At 57.5% G+C, this 17802-nt stretch overlaps 1 protein-coding gene across 6 annotated transcripts in view; it reads left to right on the forward strand.

The window, feature by feature from the left end:
• LOC105699470 (fat-like cadherin-related tumor suppressor homolog) overlaps positions 1–17802 on the forward strand; it is a 100850-nt gene that overhangs the window by 13888 nt on the left and 69160 nt on the right. For all 6 annotated transcript variants that reach the window (XM_012424483.1, XM_023434139.1, XM_023434142.1 and 3 more), the window contains exon 2: positions 5517–9179. In XM_012424483.1, the coding sequence (XP_012279906.1) occupies positions 5624–9179 (3556 nt within the window). In that variant the 5' untranslated portion in view covers positions 5517–5623. The remainder of the gene's footprint in view (positions 1–5516; positions 9180–17802) is intronic.

Below are 17802 nucleotides of genomic sequence, written 5' to 3' on the forward strand. Positions count from 1 at the left end.
GAGCCGACAATGCGCGTGCGCTGCGAATTTTCATCTTGGCGAACGTTCATGTTGAATTTTTATCTCGACGAATTTTCATCCCAACGAGATTTTGATCGCTCGCAAATTATCACTCCGAATTATTCTTTCCCCGGGAATTTTGTCAATTTCGACATGTGCCCACGAGGAGGTGAACGTAACTCACAAGTATGGAAGGTACTCGAGGAGTACCCGAAGGAGATTCACCACCTCCCTTTGAGCGCGCATTTTATCACCGCGAGGAGATTAAAATGGCACCTATTCGCCGTCGGGAAATTCGAGCAGGGGTCATATGTATATACGAGTAACGCCATGTGCGCCGTAACGTACCGTAATACGGCATAATATGTGTAACATTACGTGGGAGGGTAAGGGGGTAGGAGGGATCCCCTTGCGTCGGGCGCATCTCCGGGTGCGCCTTGGCATCGGTTTCCTCGTTGAAATTTCATCCTCGAACACGGCATAACCCGAGATATAATATATGCTTGCGTACATATATGTACTTACGTACATATCCCTCCAGTCGCGGTTCCAGGGGGAGAGGGCGAGAGTTCGGCAACTCGCATCTCCTCTCGGCATCCCTGAAGAGATGCGCCAGGCGACGTGCCTGGATCGCTCCCTATCTCCTCGGGGAGAGCGTCTTCGCCTATCGGGAAAGTTTCCGGAGGGTCGGAGATAAGATACGGGAATTTTTTCCGAATTTTCCGGGGTACTTTTTCGGGAATTATTCCACGAGGGAGGGAAGGTGGAGGCGACTCGAGCCACTTCTTCGCGGCGCTCTTCCGCCCCGGTGTAAATGCATCTCGGCGGGTCTGTGTATATATGTATACCTATCTATGTGTTATATATATCGCGGACGTGTCGCCGATAAGATAGCCGAAACAAATAAGTGACCCTCGACGGCGACGCCGGGCGTCGGCCGATAAGCGCGCACGGCGGATCGCCTTCTCGGCGTCGGGTTGCAACTCCTCGTGGCGTTCCTCGCGACGGCTTGGAAAGACGGCTCGAGGGACCGTAACCTTAAAAATCGACCGGGAATCGAATCGCTACTCGTTATTCGTTACTTGCTCCTCGTTACTCGCTACTCGCTCTGCTCGCTCCTAGGAGCGTGGGCGGCATCGCTATGCAAGGGAAAGTGGCGCGACGGTGGAGTCGCCGTTTCGCGACTCGAGGCCCATTCGAATTTCGTTCCTCAATACCTCCGGACGACTTAACCCCTTAACGCGCATATTAAAAAAAAAAAAAAAACTGGCCAGAAAAAATAAATTTTTTTATGTAAAAAAAAAAACACTATTGTCTCGGAAAAAAAAAATAAAATTCTCGATTATATTCCAATGTGAAAAATTATAGTAGCATAATATACAACGCCGCTCGGATTATCTCGAGGGCACAAGTTAAGGGGCTAAGGCCCGATTCGCGAATTGGGCCCCATACCTCCACCCTCGAGTCTCCTCGGTTCTCCCCTAAAAATTCCCCACGAAGAGATGCACCGAACGAGCCATTCTTATAATTGGCAATTACTCCGCGCGGATAATTAAATGCGCTTACTCGAACCGCACGTACCCCGTTGGCCCCTCCCAACCCCTCCACCCCCCGCACCCGTGGTTCGCTAAACTCGCGGGGTCGACGCGGGCAACGAGCTCCCCCTTCCCTCCTATCTCCCTCGCGAGTCCTCGCGAGGACCCCCCCCCCCCCCCGCGTAATGAACGCGTAATGAGCGGAATGAACGTAGGCGCGTGGAGCCCGCGGCCCGTGAACCCAATAAGAGTCGATTCGCCAATAAGGCGATCGATCGAAGGTCCCGATGCAACCTTGGCCGAGGACGGCTTATCGGATGATGCACTTTTGTATCCCCGTCGGTGCATCCACTCCGGGTTGGTGGTGGGGGAGGAGGGGGCAGGTCGTTTCGGCGATCGATGCATCGCGGATGACTGTACGGAGGGTGTACACCCCCGGGTCCGGGGTTCCGATGTGTCGCGTGTCGGGATATTGCATGCGGATGGGTCGGGGGCAACGATGTTGCATAGGGATTTTTTTTTTTTTTCTTTTTTTCTTTTCGAGTGGACTGGAGCGAGCCACGGATTTTGTCCAGGGGTGGCGGGCACTGTAGAACGTTGCACCCGATTATCCAGGTGTGCCCAGAGAACGAGAAACTGCATCGGACCGTGGGAGACACATCATTTCTTTTTGATCCTACCGAGGAAGCGTTTCGTCGGTGCAAGGAATATGCAATTTTTTTTTTCTTTTTTTTTTTTCACCCCCTCGGTGAAGGAACTTCACACTCGGAGATACCTTACTCGGGAGTATCGGGTGCGACGATGCGCGGTCCTCCCGAGAACCATCGCGTAAGGGGTGTCGCGTTACGAGAAGGAGGTGGGACCTCGAAAATCGCCGGTCGCGAGACACCCCCCGGGATGCCCTCGCCCCCGATTACCGGATTCGACCGCGAGATTGCACCTAGGCCCCCCGTCCCCACGAGATGCCTCCACCCTGCACCTGCTACCCCGCGGACCACCCCGATACCCGGAGAGAGGGTGCCCTCCTCGCAACGCGTCGGGATCGATCGGGCCGATCGATCACCTCCCACCGAGTGCCCACTCGTCGCCGGGGCATCGCGGTGCACTCCACGTGGTGCACCCACCCCGTAATCCCGGGGGACGCCGCGACCAGGTGGGGACGCCTTTGACGAGTTATCAGAGCGGCAGCCGTTATCTGCCTCGTTGCGAGTGCACCTGCAAGTGCAAGTGCAGTCGGGAGGGGTAGGGGGAGGGGTGTCGCGATTCGCGAGAGGTCCCGATCGGCTCTCCCGGTGCATACGATCACCGGGAATCCATATCCCGGCGAGGCAGTCCCCCCCTTTTGGGGGGGCTCCCCCGGACTGCACCTGCCGTTCTCTGCATCTCTCTCCATACTGTATCTTTTTCTCTCTCTCTCTGTCTGGGTTCCTCGGGTTCTCTCGGGTCCTCCGGGCCCTCCTCGAGTGGCCTCGGCAGGTTCCCTCTCCCCCCCACTTCTTCGGGGCCTCGGTGGCAATGCACCGCCGAAGTGCATCGACCTCTCTCGAGCCTCTTCTCTCTCTTTCTCTCTCTCTTTCGTGCCTCTTCCTCCCCGTCCGAGCCGCGACTCGAGTGGGCCCTTCGTTTTCCTCCTCTTGGTTGCCCCCCCCTCCGCCCCCACCGTTCTCCTTCCTCCTCCTCTTCCTTCTTTCCGCCGTGCCCCGAAGAACGGGTCCCTCTCGGCGGTGCACATAACCTCTATCTCTCTCTCTCTCGGGGGAGGGGGTCGCGCAGGAATCCTGATAAGGGGGCCGCGGAATTAATTGGCCGGGTTGCTGAAAAGCGCGCGTTTCCTCCTTTTTAATCCTCTCCCCTGGCCCTCCTCAGGATTCCGCGGTCCCCGCGGGACCCCTCCCTCCACGTGTAAAGAGACCGCGGGGGGACTGATGGAGAGTGACCAATTAAATTTTCCCCCCCACTTCGCCCTTCCCCCCGAGACGAATCTTATCTTGGATTTCACTTTCAATCCAGGTTTACTCCCCCCCCCCCTCCCTCAGCGTGCTTAAAAAAATTTTTTAAAATTGACATCTCGACATTCAAAGGCGTCGAAGTCGATTCCAGTCAGTTCCTCCCCTCGACTCGAGAAGAGGCACTCCCTTGCAGCCCGGGGGCCCGGGGGGACCCCCCTCTACGGATGCGACATTAAGGCGCCATTGTTCTCGGCGGAGCATTAAGGCGCGAGAATGAAATTGGGTCAAGTAGCGATTAACCTCGTCCGCGGCTACGCGCGGAGAGTGTCTGAACGAGAGAGCGCACTCGTTGAAAAGACCCTGCAGACTCGGAGACAAAGGGTGCGGGGGGGATGATGGGGGACGAGAGAGGGGGCGCCCGCGGTAACGAGCGCCGCGACGCTCGGGAACGACGGCGCTCCCGAGTGTGTCGGAAAGACGAGCGAGAGACCCTCGCCTAGGAGAGGCGTCCCGACGTTGACGCCCCCTCTCCAGGAGGGAAATCATCCCCCCCAGAATGCCGGGCTTTTAACGGGCGCCTGCTCTTCCGGGGTGTTTCCTCCACCGAGAGAAAGGTGCATGACATGCGACGGACGGGGGGTGGGGCGATTGCCCCACACCCCCCAAATCTAATTGCTCTTTAATTCGGTAGGGATTGGCCAGATGGACCGAGGGAGACGGGGGCTGAGAATGGGCGGGGGGGAAAAAAACGAAGGGGGCGCATCCCCAACGAACAATGCGCGGGTCGGGATTTCCCTCTGTCTGTCTTTGTCCGTCTTTCTGTCTCTCGCCTCGCTTCTTCCGTGTCGCTCTCGCCGACAATGGCGACGCGCCTCTCTCTCTTTCTCTCCCTCTCTCGGTGGCCCATTGTCCCAGCTGGGTTTTCTCCGGGCGTCCCGTTGTTTCCGCGGGGATGGGCCCTTTCTTTCCCGCGGGACGCCCGAGAAAGGCGCGAGCCGCCGGCCTTTCTCGCCTCTTCGGGGGACAAGTGCTTCCCGTCTTTATCTTTTTTTTTTCTTCCTGTTGCTGTTGTTGCTGTCTCGGTATTAATTCCCCCGGACACAATTTGGGCCCCTGGTGGAGTATTTCTGGATGTCGAGGGTTGTCTTTTCAAATTTTATGCCTTTTAGGACTTTTTTTTTTAATTCTAGTAGTTCTTATTTTTCCTCCCTTCCGGTGTTAAGTTTCCTCGGAGCATCCCTCAGGATATTACGAGGGGCGAGTCGTCCCGGTAACCCGGGTGAATTTTTCGGATTTACGGATTTTTCGGATTTTTCGGATTCCCCGGCCGGCTCGGATTGCACGGCTTTGAGAGCCCGGAGATTCAATCGGGATCGAGGTCCCGGGGGATGAAATGAATTTCCCGGGGTCGCGTGCCTCCTTGTTAGAGCCCTCTTTGATCTCGGGACCCGCCGGGAATATGGGGAAGAGGCTGGCCTCGTGCCCTCCGGTTACTTATTTACGTTCCCCCCGTCGTCCCTCTTCTTATCACCCGCCAGTTATCCCACCGGGATCTCCCATCCGCGGGGACACCCATCCCTGCGGATTTCCGGGAACGCGGGGAGGGAGTCCTGCTGCATAAATCGGGACCCGTCCGTCGGGAAGGCGTATCTCGGGCGCGATTGAATCGTCGACGGCCGTTTGTCATCCTGGTCCTGGTCCCGGTATCGGCGCGACCCTCGCGGGGGGTCGCTGCTCTGTTCCAGGAGCGAGAAAATCCAGGATCCCGGTGAGGGACGAGGTCCCGGGATTCCGGATGGGGGAAAAACTATTTATCACCTTTTTTCTCGAGCGAATCTTTTCCAGCATACTCGTCACTAATTTCGGTCTTTGCGATAGAAAATCATATCCTTCCGATAAGGGACGCCGATAAGCGATATTTAAGGTGATACGAAAGTGGAGTTGAAATTTTTCGCGACAATGCGAAAGTGCGAAATTACCCTCGAAAAGTGAATACACTCGAGTACTGAATTCCTTTCCTTGGATTTTTCAGGCGGCGGTGGACGGCGAGGAAGAGTCATCCGGGCCGTGCGGTCCGGAAGTCGAGGTCGAGGTCACTCGAGGTCTAGGATGAGCTAGCGGGGGCCCAGGTAGCCGGGGATGGCGAGGTCGTCGGGGCCCATCCGGCCTCGCCGGGCGTGGCCCTGGCTCTGGCTGTGGCTCTGGCTGGCCTCGACCTCGTCGAGGTCGGCGCACCCGGAGGAGGTCGAGGGCCCGCCCGCGGCGTTCCGCTTCACCAGGTCGGTGTACAACGTCTCCGTGCCGGAGAACTCGATCGGCAGGACCTACGCCGTCCCGGAGGAGCGGATGGGTATCCACCTGGGCGGTCCAGTTCGAGGCCGAGGTCGAGGTCGGGGCCCGGGTCGGCCGGAGGTGAGATACCGGATCGTCAGCGGGGACCGCGACAAGTTCTTTAAGGCCGAGGAGAGGACGGTCGGGGACTTCTGCTTCCTCTTCATAAGGACGAGGACGGGAAACGTGGACGTCCTCAACAGGGAGCGGAAGGACCGCTACGTGTTGGAAGTGAGGGCGACGGCGACCTTTCCGGCGGTAAAAAGGAAGACCTCGAGAGACGCCGAAGAGGACAACGAAGAAGACCCCGAGGAGGGCTTCGAAGAGATCGTCAAGGAAGCGGACACCACCGTCATGGTTACCGTCCTCGACGTTAACGACCTCAACCCTCTGTTTTACCCCACCGAGTACGAGACCACCGTCCCCGAGGACGCTGCTCTCCATAAGAACATCCTCAGGGTGGTCGCCGAAGACGCCGATCTGGGCAGGAACGGGGAGATTTACTACAGCTTCGCCGAGGAGAGCAGGCAGTTTGCGGTGCACCCGGTCAGCGGGGTGTTGACCCTGACGAGGCCCCTCAGGTACTCGGAGAAGGCCGTCCACGAACTGAAGGTCCTCGCCGAGGACAGGGGCGCTCCCTTCCGGAGCTTCGGCTCCTCCACCAGCGTGGCCAAGGTCACGGTCAGGGTGCGCAGGGTGAACCTGCACGCCCCGGAAATCTACGTCCACCACCTGCCGGATATCCTGGAGCACTCGAGCGCGGACGTGTACGCCATCGTGAGGGTGGTCGACCGGGACGAGGGGATCCACGGGGAGATCGAGAGCCTAGAGATCGTCGACGGAGACCCGGACGGCCACTTCAGGGCGAGACCCGTGGACAGAGGGATCGAATCATCCCGTGGAGCGGAGACGTCCCCGGAGTCCTCTTCGGGATCACCCAGCTCATCCTCCACCATCCCCAGCTCCAGGGAGTACAATATCGAGGTGTCTCGTCTCCTGGACAAGGAGACCGCCCCCAGAGGGTACAACCTCACCCTGAGGGCTCTCGACAGAGGCGTCCCCCCGCGTTTCAGCTACAAAAGCGTTCCGGTCAAGTTGGCCGACCTGAACGACAACGCCCCGGTCTTCAGCAGGGAGATCTACGAGGTGCGAGTCCCCGAGACCGCTCCCCCGAACACTCCCCTGATCAGGTTGAAGATCGCTGACGCCGACGAGGGCCGGAACGCCCTGGTCTTCCTGGAGATCGTGGGAGGCAACGAGGGTGGGGAGTTCTACGTCAACGCGGACACGGGGACTCTGTATACGGCGGTCGGTCTGGACGCCGAGAGGAAGGCCCTGTACACCCTGACCGTATCCGCGGTCGACCAGGGTAATGCCGGCACCAGGAAGCAGTCCTCTGCGAAGGTGAAAATCAACGTCCTGGACGCCAACGATAACGATCCCAAATTCGAGAGGGACGAGGCCACCCTGGCCTGGGTCGACGAGAACGAGCCCGCGGGCACTTCCGTGGCCAGGCTCGTCGCCAGAGACAGAGACTCCGGCGAGAACGCCTACATCTCCTACAGTCTGGACAACATCGGCAAGGTCCCGTTCGAGATCGAGCATTTCTCCGGTATCGTCAGGACGAAGCGACTCTTGGACTATGAGACGATGCGGAGAGAATACGTCCTCAGGGTGAGGGCTAGCGACTGGGGCCAGCCGCACCGGAGGCAGGCGGAGACGAGGCTCAGGGTGCGGCTCAGGGATGTCAACGACAACCGGCCGCAGTTCGAGAAGGTGGACTGTCAGGGTCACGTCCCTAGGTACGTGCCCATCGGCACGGAGATCGCGACGGTGTCGGCGATAGACCTGGACGCGGGGAGCGTCATCGGGTACCGGATCATCTCCGGGAACGAGGATGGCTGCTTCGCTCTGGACCCGGCCAGCGGGGTTCTCTCGGTGGCCTGCGACTTGGGGGACGTCAGGGTGAGCGAGCGAGAGATCAATGTGACCGCGAGTGACGGTACCCACTTCGCCGATCCAGCAAGGATCAGGATGCACCTGGTGAACGCCAAGAGGAGCAGGATGCTCACTGCCGAGGAGAACGGGGCTTTCGAGTGCAGGGACACCGGGGTGGCTAGGAGGCTTACGGAGGTCATCGCCGCGGCGGAGAGGAACGAGGCGCCGTCCCTCCAGGACGAGGTCGACGCCGCCGGGGCGATGATCCCGAGCAGGTATGGCGAGAACATCCACGCTCCGGAATTCGTCGAGTTCCCTGACGAGGTCAGGGTGAATGAGTCCCTACCAGTTGGATCGACCCTGGTGAAGCTCCGCGCGAGGGACAGGGACCAGGGATACAACGGAGAACTCGTCTTCGGGATCTCCGCCGGCGACCGGGACTCCGTCTTCGCGGTGGACCCCGACACCGGGGATCTTCGCTTAGTGGGTCGTCTGGATAGGGAAAGGGAGACCGAGTACTTCCTCAACGTCAGCGTCTACGACCTGGGCCAGCCCCAGAAGGCCGCCTCGAGAATGCTCCCGGTGACGGTCCTCGATGTCAACGACAATCCCCCCAGATTCGAGAAGTCTCTAGCGAGCTTCAGAGTCTCCGAGAGCGCCCTGGACGGCACCTCGGTGTTCAGGGCCAATGCCACCGACGCCGACCTCGGGGAACACGCCAGGGTGGTCTACTCCCTGGTGACGGAGACCGAGGACTTCAAGCTGGACCCCGTTACCGGGGTCCTGGCCGTCAAGGGAGGCCTCGACCGGGAACGCCAGGACCTCTACGAGCTGAAGATCAGGGCGATCGACAACGGAGGTCGACCTCCGGCTCTGCATTCCGAGGCCCTCGTCCGGGTCACCGTCGACGACGTCAACGACAATCCCCCCAAGTTCGCCCTGGCGAGTTATACCGTCAAACTCAGAGAAGACGTCCCACCCTGGACCGTCGCTGCCGTCTTGGAGGCTGCCGATCCCGACGAAGGGGCCGCCGGCAGGGTCGAGTACTTCCTGGGCGGCGAGGACGAGGACGACGAGGGCTTCTTCGAGGTCGACGAGCTCTCCGGCACCGTCAGGACTGCCAGGAAACTCGACTTCGAGGAGCGCCAGGTCCACACCCTGACGGTGCTCGCCGTCGATCGAGGCGAACCCGCCCTCTCCGCGGAGACGATGCTCGTCGTCGAGGTCGTCGACGTCAACGAGAACCTTCACCCTCCGGTGTTCGAGGACTTCGTCGTCTCAGCGAGGGTCCCCGAGAACCGACCCATCGGCACCCTGGTCACGACTGTGCGCGCCAAGGACGCGGATCCCCCGGGAGGCGACTCCAGAGTCGGGTACACCATCCGCGGCGGCGACGGACTCGGCCTGTTCTCCATAGACGACGAGGGTGAGTGTTTCCCATATTGATAAACATATTTTTTTTTAATTTTTCAACCAATCAAAAATTGTTTTAAACCCCGAAGCGTCGTTTCAGGATTTTCCGTTATCAAACGTTAAAACGATGCGATACGAAGAAAATATTTTTCCAAACAATTTTTATCGGCTCGATATGAAATTATTCCCAGAGAATAAAAAGAAGAAAGAAAAATAATTTCCTCGCAAACTTGCGGAACGACCCAACGTTTCTTCACGTTCTCCAGGTACGGAGGGAAGGTGCACCCTGAAGAGACCCTTCGGTGGCTATATATGCATGTGATATGTATATGTGTATATATGTGCACATACGCTGCATTTCGGAAGCGATCGAGGCCGAAGAGAGACTTCGAGTCACGAGACGTTCCTCGCGAGTTTACGTATCGATCCCCCTGGGGGTGGGTCTCGCCCCCCCCTTTTGAGGGGAAGGGGGAAATAATGTTTCGTCAGGGCGAAAATGCATATTCAGGGGCGATACATATTCATGGGGCGTCGGTGGTAACGTCGGCACGCCGTCGACGCCGCCGATAAACCCGCCCCTTATCGTGGCCCCCCCTCCGGGGGGGTCTAATCGCAGGGGACTCTTATCACTCCTTGAAAAATTGACAAGGTACATATGACTCATACTTTTTCTACGGTAAAAAATTGCGGGTAATGGTATATTTAATACCTGTGATAAGAGGCTATGGGGACCTTGAAATTTACCAAAAGTTCTTCATACGTTTGGATTGCCTTTATGTTCTTGTTTAATATTTTTATACTTAATTCGCCCGAGTACCGTCGATTTTTCTTATCGTCGATTATTCGATACGAGTAACCGGGAGATTATCGGTGGGTGGCTTATCAGAGCCCCCCAGTTATCAGTCCCGGATCGAGTTGCAAAGTTTGAAGCGGAGGGTCTTGATGGGGGTCCCGAAAATTGGGGCGGATTCGCACCCCCCGGGATGGCCGAAAAGGGGAAAAATTCATCCAAGTTCCCTAATCAGGGATAACCCGGGCGAGTTATCGGTAGAGTTGCGCGGGACTCCAATTTTTTATTCCCCCTCCCTTTACTGCGCGTCTCTTTATCAGCCACGCCGGGGGAACCCTCGTCGAGGAAAAAAGGTAAATGAGGTAGAGGGAGGTTTCCCTCCGCGCCGCAGCATCATCCCTACTTTCCCCGCGTCCTGGAGACTTTCCGGCGTGTCGCCGGGATGTCTGGTGTTCGAATGCAAATGTATAGAAATGTACCGGTATATACTGGTATATGCGGAGATACGTCTATATATACATTTATATGTAGATGTTCGTCGAGGGTTGAATCGCTTACGAGCAATTTGAGCGCATCGGGTCCATATGTAGAGACGGCGCGCGAGCATATTCCCATCTTCCCTATGAGTGCGACGAAGAGAAACCGAGGCGTCGCGCCGTAAGTCAGAGAGAGAGGCCACGATGCGAGGCCCGAGAGCGGCGCCCAGGAGAGTCCCAAGTTTTGGGGATCCCTTCCATCTCTCTCGCTACGTCTCGGTTTCCCTCTTTTCCGCTCTCCATCTATCCACTTTCCCCCTTCCCAGAAGGGTCCAGGAATCCCTGGAATCCCGCCGCTAATGGACCTCTCTCCTTTATCCCGTCTAGCGGTCGACTCCCTCGGGTTCCCCGATCTGCGACGGGGTCGATTCGTTCCCGGATCCAGAATCCTCCCCAGGATGCGACTCATCCCTCCGTGTCGAAGGTGATCCCGACGTCCCGGATCATCGGTCTCGAGGGTTCCCGGGACTCCATCGAAGCACTCCCTCGGGATAAGGGTGCAGTCGGGAGAGTAGATCGACGAAGATTTTCCTACCCCTTCGTAACAGGGAATTTAGTCTTCAGGGGAGAGATTCTTGTCGAAGGACCGTGCTTATCCCTCGGGACCTTCAGACTCTTTCGCGTTCACCCACAGAGCTCTTCATTATTAAGATCACGAATATATTTTTTTTTTTTATACGCAGCAACAGTCTCAAAATTTTATAAATGTGCCATTGCTTGGATTAACGCGCGCCATTCGAACGAGTCCGTATCACGGGTCTTATCACGGATCTTGAGTAGGGCTTTAGACATCCCACGGGAACAGTGTCGCGTAAATAATCGAGCAGGGAATTCGGGACGCCAGCTGTCGGCCGTGGTCCAGGAGATCCCTTTCCAGCATCCGATTACGAGTCACGTTACACGGCACAGGATCTACGGGAATACCGGGAACAAGGGGAACACGCGACGGTTTCGAGACACGCGACGCACGCGACGCGGCGGAGACGTCGCGTCTCCTCCGCGCGGATTCGAGCCACGAATCCGTAACGACCGGCAGATGCGTCGAACGGAGGAGAAGGAGGTGGAGGACGAGGAGAGGAGATCCTCGAAATCGAGGAAACGGAGACGGCGAATGCACTCGAGAATTCGTCCCGAGACGCATCCCTAGGGAAACGGATACGGCGAAGGGGAGTTCCGAGGGAGTTTGGTTATTTATCAAAATTCGCCGGATCGGGCGGAATACCTCCGTTTGACGCGAGTCCTGGTGCGAGGATGCGATTTATCTCGCGTCGAATTCACGCGACAAGGGGAGAGAGATGAAGACCACATGTACAGATAAGATGGGAGAGGGTAAGAATACGAGAGGAGTAGAAAATGGGATCGGGAAAGGGGGACGCATCTCCCTAAAGTGGCGAGAAACGTGTCGATAATTATCTCGCAATTAATCCGCCATCGATAAGCGTCGATCTATCGCTGAGTGTACGGGTACAGGGTTAGGACGCGAAAGGGGTGTTCGCCCCTTATCATCGGATTTCCGACTCAGGGGGGGTCAGGGGCGGAAAGTGCCCTCCACGAAAGTTGCTCCTTACAGCCTCACGCAGGACTTTCGTCCGGGGTACTTTCTCATATTCCGCCCCGCTGGTACGGAAAATCGCGTTTCCCCGGGGCGGCTCGCGACCCCGGCCCTCGGGCGCTGCGGCGCGTTTTCCGCCTCGCGGGTGCTCCGCATCGCGAAGTCGTCGGGACGAAAGTCTCGCGGAACGATCAGCCGCGGAACTTTTCCCCGTGACGTTTCCGCGTACCGTGCGCCGTTGAGCCGCCAGACGGGAATTCATCCCGGGGACCCGCGCGGTTACGACCGCGGGCGTACACGTAGGTATACCTCCCCGTTTCTCCACGGTTTATCCCGATAACGGCGTCTGGTGGTCCAGATCGACGCAGGCTCCGCAGCCCATTCTTCATCCGATTTATCCCCCGGGATAAAAGTTCTCGTACCCCTTCCCCGGTTCCCCCCTACCAAGAACTCCCTACTTTACATCTCCTCTCTCCTCTTCCGACCACAATGCACTTGGTCCATGCTGCATCCCTGTCTTATCTTGCGTCCTTATCAGTCGCGATTCCTGAAAAATTCATGTAACCGCCTCTCCCCCTTTCCCCCGGATTTCCTGCAAAATGCTCCTAGAGATCTCTTGCGTTCCACTTCCGCCTTCTGGAGAGTCGCTCTCGATTGCTCGAAGTGTACCGGTGGGGGGAATCCCCCCCTGCGAAGTCGACCTCATTCTCCATCCTCCTTCCATCTTTCTCTGTCTCTCTCTCTCTCACTCTCCTGAAGAGTGAGTACCGAAAAAGGGGGTAAACCTGGGGGGGGGGGGGGCAGTCGACCTCACTAAGCGCATTAGCGCCGAATCGCGCGGGTCGCCGAGGTGAGAGGTCGAAGAAATCCGCGCCGATTAACCCGCTTTCGATTAAATGCCTTGGCGGAACTTCCGCAGGTATCCCCCCATCACCTGGTGAAAAATCCACATATAAGAAGTTTCCCTAGAACAATAGGAAAAACAATGAAACACATAAAATCTGTATTTTCCGTATTCACTAGTTTTCATCTTTTTTTTTTTTCCCGCGATTTTAAGCAACGTAAAATTTCCGGGGGGTGGGGGAAATCCCGGAGGCTCCTCCCCGCGACCTCGTTAAGGTCGGCGCGCACCTGCTTTGAGGTCGCCGCCTCGAGATAATCGCTTTCGCGATCCGGAACCATGAAAGATGCATGGAAGCCATCAGGGGGTGCGTCCAGGTGCGCCGGGAATCCCTTTAATGGTGCCAGCCCCCCCCCCAACCCCCGTTCCCCGAATTTCAGGGCGAGGTACCGGAATCTCGCGGGATGCCCGGGAACCCCGGATCCATCAGGATCGCGAAGCTCCTCCCGGATCGGGGGTGGACTCTGGGAGTCCCGCGGGAACCCTTGATAAGGGGGGGACTCGTCCTGGTTCGTTAGGCGACTTCTATGGTTCGCCCATTATGTACATAATTGCGAAACGTGCGCCTGTCTCTGTGTCCGGACCCGCGACCCAATTTGCGTAACTGAGGGGGGGGGGAGGGATTTTTTTATTTTCGCGAAAAATTTCACAACAATCGGAGAGGCGCCAGGACACCTCGAAGATGGACCAGGGGGAGGGTCCCCCTTATTTCTTTCCATTACCTTCCTCAGGGATAACGGGAGAGATTTCCTGGATTTTTTTTTTTTTTTTTATAGGGAGAGAGAGAGATTTCTTTTATATATTTATTTTTATTTTTTATTGCGCGCGTCGCCTTTTTATCCAGTTTTTATGGCCCTCGCTCCGGAGCGAGTAATTCCTGGCGTAATCGGGGCGGCGTCGCTTTGATCGATTCGCGCTCCCGATTTTTTCCCCCTTCCCAGTTTTGTCAACTTTTTTTTTTTTACTTGTTCCCCCCCGCCCGGACGGGACTCACCTCGCTCTCGGTTTCGCCTCTTTCGCCCGGGGCGCGGAAAGTGCTCCCTTTGCGGAGCCGTTTGATTTTTTGCCGGCCGACTTTCACGCGTCGCCGCCCAAGTGGAGCCGGCGAACGATGCGCGCCTCGTGATCGGGATCGGGGATTAAGAAAACCTTGCGAAAGAGCGAGGGGGCCCTGGGAAGTGCTCGTGGGATTGCTCGGGATGAGTTTCGAAGGGCCGGTGGGATGGGGACTGAGGTGCACGACGAATCGAGGTGACATTTTGGGCACGATGGAATATGGCGCCATTTTGTGCACGACGATATATGGCGTCCCCTTACATATGACGGTATGAGGTCACTCTTCGTTCGTGATATAAAATGACGGAGCGGTCCCAGCGGTCAGGGAGCACGGTAGAGTCTCGGCGCCAAGTACGCGTACACCCTTCGGCATTAACCTCGTGGATGACCGAGTGCCTGGACATCCCGCGAGGCGTCTTCCCCCGGGACCGGGAAGACCGATTGGCCTCAAGCCGAGAATCGCGGCAGGAGAATTTCGAAAGAATTCGGATACCCCTCGTCGTGGAATTAAAAAGAGGAGGGAGGGTAATCCCGTGGGATCGCGATCTCTAGGAAGTAAGAGGAGACTCGTCCGAGTTCCCGGTCACGTGCTCGTGGATCTGGATGCTCCGAAGAAGTTAATCCTTGTGCAAAACCCGGGGGGGAGTCCGGAAGGGGGGGCTTATACACGGAAGTGGAATCATTTTCCGGGAGGGTCTCACTCCTGGTCCACCTAGGGGAGTTCGGTTAATTAACGGGAGAAATGACATTTCCTCCGGTCTTTCCCGCCTGGGGGGGGGGACATCCCCCTGGCTCTATCCCTGCGAATTTCTCGCGGCCACAGGAACGAGCCAAAGGCGGAGTTCGCGTCGCGATCCAGGTCGACCTCGACCTAACGACCCCCCCCGGGACACCTCTCCCTCGGGAGCCCCCTTTGTCGCGGGGCGAGCCTCCCGGTTATCGGTCGGGAGGAGGCTCGCCGATAACGATCGGGGGAAGGGCCGAATCCTAGACGTGCCCCCCCCCTTTCCCGCGGGATGACGGGATGAAAGCGAGATATTTCCCGCTCGATCGGGGAAATGGTATCTCCTCTTTGTGGCGGGCCAAAGAGGGCTCGTTCCCGCGGGATAGGGGGACCCCCTTGCCCCCCTGTAAACGCGTATAGATAAGACGAGAAGCCTCGCGGGCTGCCCAACCCCCTCGGACATGGGATCGGATTTTGTCATCTCGACTGATAACGGATAGATTCGATCCCCCGTCCCCTTTTTTCCCCCTCCCCTTTCCTTCCTTCCCTCAATCTTTTTTTTTTCTTTTCACCTTTCCTCCCTTTTCATCGGAACCGATGGCACGGGAAAAGGTGGGCTCTCTATCTCTTTCTCTTCCTCCGTCACTTCGTTTCCTCCACCTTCGTCGATTCTCCTGAATTTTTCCCGACTTTTATATTCCCCTCATTCGCTCTCTCTCTCTTGCCCCTTTCTTTCTCCGTTCGGGAATTCCCTTATCGCGCGGATAACTCGTTATCCGCGTCGCATCGCGCGATAGGTCGACTCCACGGGGAAAAGCGGACCGGCGCTTCGATATGCGCAATCAGCGTCCCCGATTGATAACAGCGCGGCGCCCCCCTCCCCCTCCCCCCCCCCCCTCCCTCAAATTCGACACACCGGGACCCGACTTTTCCATTTCCCCCTTCGTCTCCGCGGATGAAACGCCGCGGCAATTTGCGCCGACAAGCGGGTTGAGCGTATATTCGGCCGCGTTAATTATCTCGATCGATCGTCCCCCTCCCCCACCCACGGGGGGAGGGGGACGAATCCGGGAAAACGGCGACGCCAGTTCCTCTCTTTTTCACGCCATTTTTCCTTCCTCCTCGATTTTTTTCCCTTCCCTTCCTTTTCTCCTTTTTCTCGTTTCCTCATTTTTTCGTCGTCCATTTATTTCCCTCCCCCTCCCCCTCCANGGGGGGGGGGGGGGGATTGACAATTTCTGACATTTCTCGAGGTGACGCGAGACCGAAGGCTCGGGAACGAAGCGTTTCTTGACGTGGCACAAGCGATTCCCCCCCCCCCCCCTGGAACGGGGCCGCGTCGAGACGCGTGCACAAGTGCGTGCGTCACCGCCCGTTCGGTCGGCCCGCGTGACGCGGAACGCACCGACTGCACTTCGGTGCACCGGTGCTCGCGACAGAAGAATTCCTGAAGAAACAAAAAAAAAAGGCCGCGATTCACAATCCACCCCCCCCCCACACACACACACACAGTCACGCACAAATTCGTTGCGAAGCGAGCGCGCGAAGGGGTGCATAGGCGCTCCGAATGTGGGGGGAGGAAATAAGGGAAATCCGATTTTCCGACTTTTCCGCAGTTCTTCGCGACGGGCCGCGAGTACTGGGGGGGGGGGGATTTCTTCGCGGCGGAACATCGCGGTGGGTGGGGGGAGGCATAAAAAGGGCGGCCCCCGCGGAATAATGGAGCTCGATCAGGAATCGATTTGGCCGCGGCTGTTCTTCCGCCCGGTTGAGCCCTTCTGTCCCCCTACCCCCACGGAGGAGGCATTATGTCCTGGAGGTGGACGTGCCAATACGTGAATGGGTGCGCATACGTTCACTTAAGTGCACGCAGAGGTGCATCGATGCACCGGACGGGGCTCGTGCCGTCTCCCGAGTGGATCGCTGAATCTCGCCCCTAGGAATGGGGGGTGGAGGGGGATCTTTTGCACTCGATAAACGCCGATATCGATGAATCCCCTCCCCCCCGGGTTTCTCCATTTGTTTCCGGTTGCCCGACTTTTCGCGCCTTATTTAAGGTGGTGGAACGGGGGGAGGGGGAGGATTTCCGGGATCAGGGATCCCGGCGCGAGTCGGAAAGATATTCGGCCCGGATCGCGGCACTGCGAGGCGCCAGGGGGGATCGAGCAAAGAGGGAGGAGGGACGTCGTAAAGCCGGGAATCCGCGCCCCCGGGATCCCCGATATCCCGCGGGAGACTGGCCGCTGGCCGACGGCGAAAGGAGGTCGCCTCTCGCTGCCGAGGTGAAGATTGAAAATTTATGACGGCCCTTTCGCGCTCCGTAGGATCCCTCTTCCTCTTTTTGCCCCCCCCCCCTCCCCCTCCGTTTCCCTGGATCACCGTGTCCGGCTCGACTCGCCGACTCGCCCGATTCCAGGGGATTCCGCGATCCCGCGGTTCCCCGATTTTTCCGAGCCCCCCCCCTCTTGCTCCCAGAAATTTACGAGCACCCTCCTCCTGTCCCCCTATACCGCGCTATATGAAGAGACGTAAAGCGGAACGAGGGTGCGGAAAAAGAGAATGTCAGGGAATGCTCGCCACCCCCTGATAAGAAATATATATATATATATATACACAGATACCGACGCGGGTGATAATTTTTTTTTTCATGTCTCGTTTTATATACATGTTGTATGTGATGAGTTTGGGATAGGTAAGTCATGTAAAAGAAAAAGAAAAAAAAAAAAGAAGCGCATCCAGAAACTCGAGGTCTTCGCAGTACATAAATCCACGGGTCCGCCGACCAGCGGGAATTGATAACGCGCCATCGACGTTATCAGCGCCACCCACAGGGGGGGGGGAGGAAGGGGGCAATGGGGGATTGGCTGGCGAAGCCGTCGCGGAAAATTGTAAATCGTCGACGATCGCTCGTCGACCCGTCGACGGAATCGACGCCCTGGGTGTAAGTGCCCCCCCATCACCCCCCTCGAAATACAGGCAAGCCCTATATACAAAATGGCCCGCGGTACACGTAAAAGCCATTTTCGCCTCGTTCGTCGGTGGGTCTTTGGGATTTTTTTTTTGGCTCTGCTTTTGGG

This window comes from Orussus abietinus, unplaced genomic scaffold (genome assembly GCF_000612105.2).
Source record: "Orussus abietinus isolate OABI.00-Male unplaced genomic scaffold, Oabi_2.0 scaffold8, whole genome shotgun sequence".
Taxonomy (NCBI): domain Eukaryota; kingdom Metazoa; phylum Arthropoda; class Insecta; order Hymenoptera; family Orussidae; genus Orussus; species Orussus abietinus.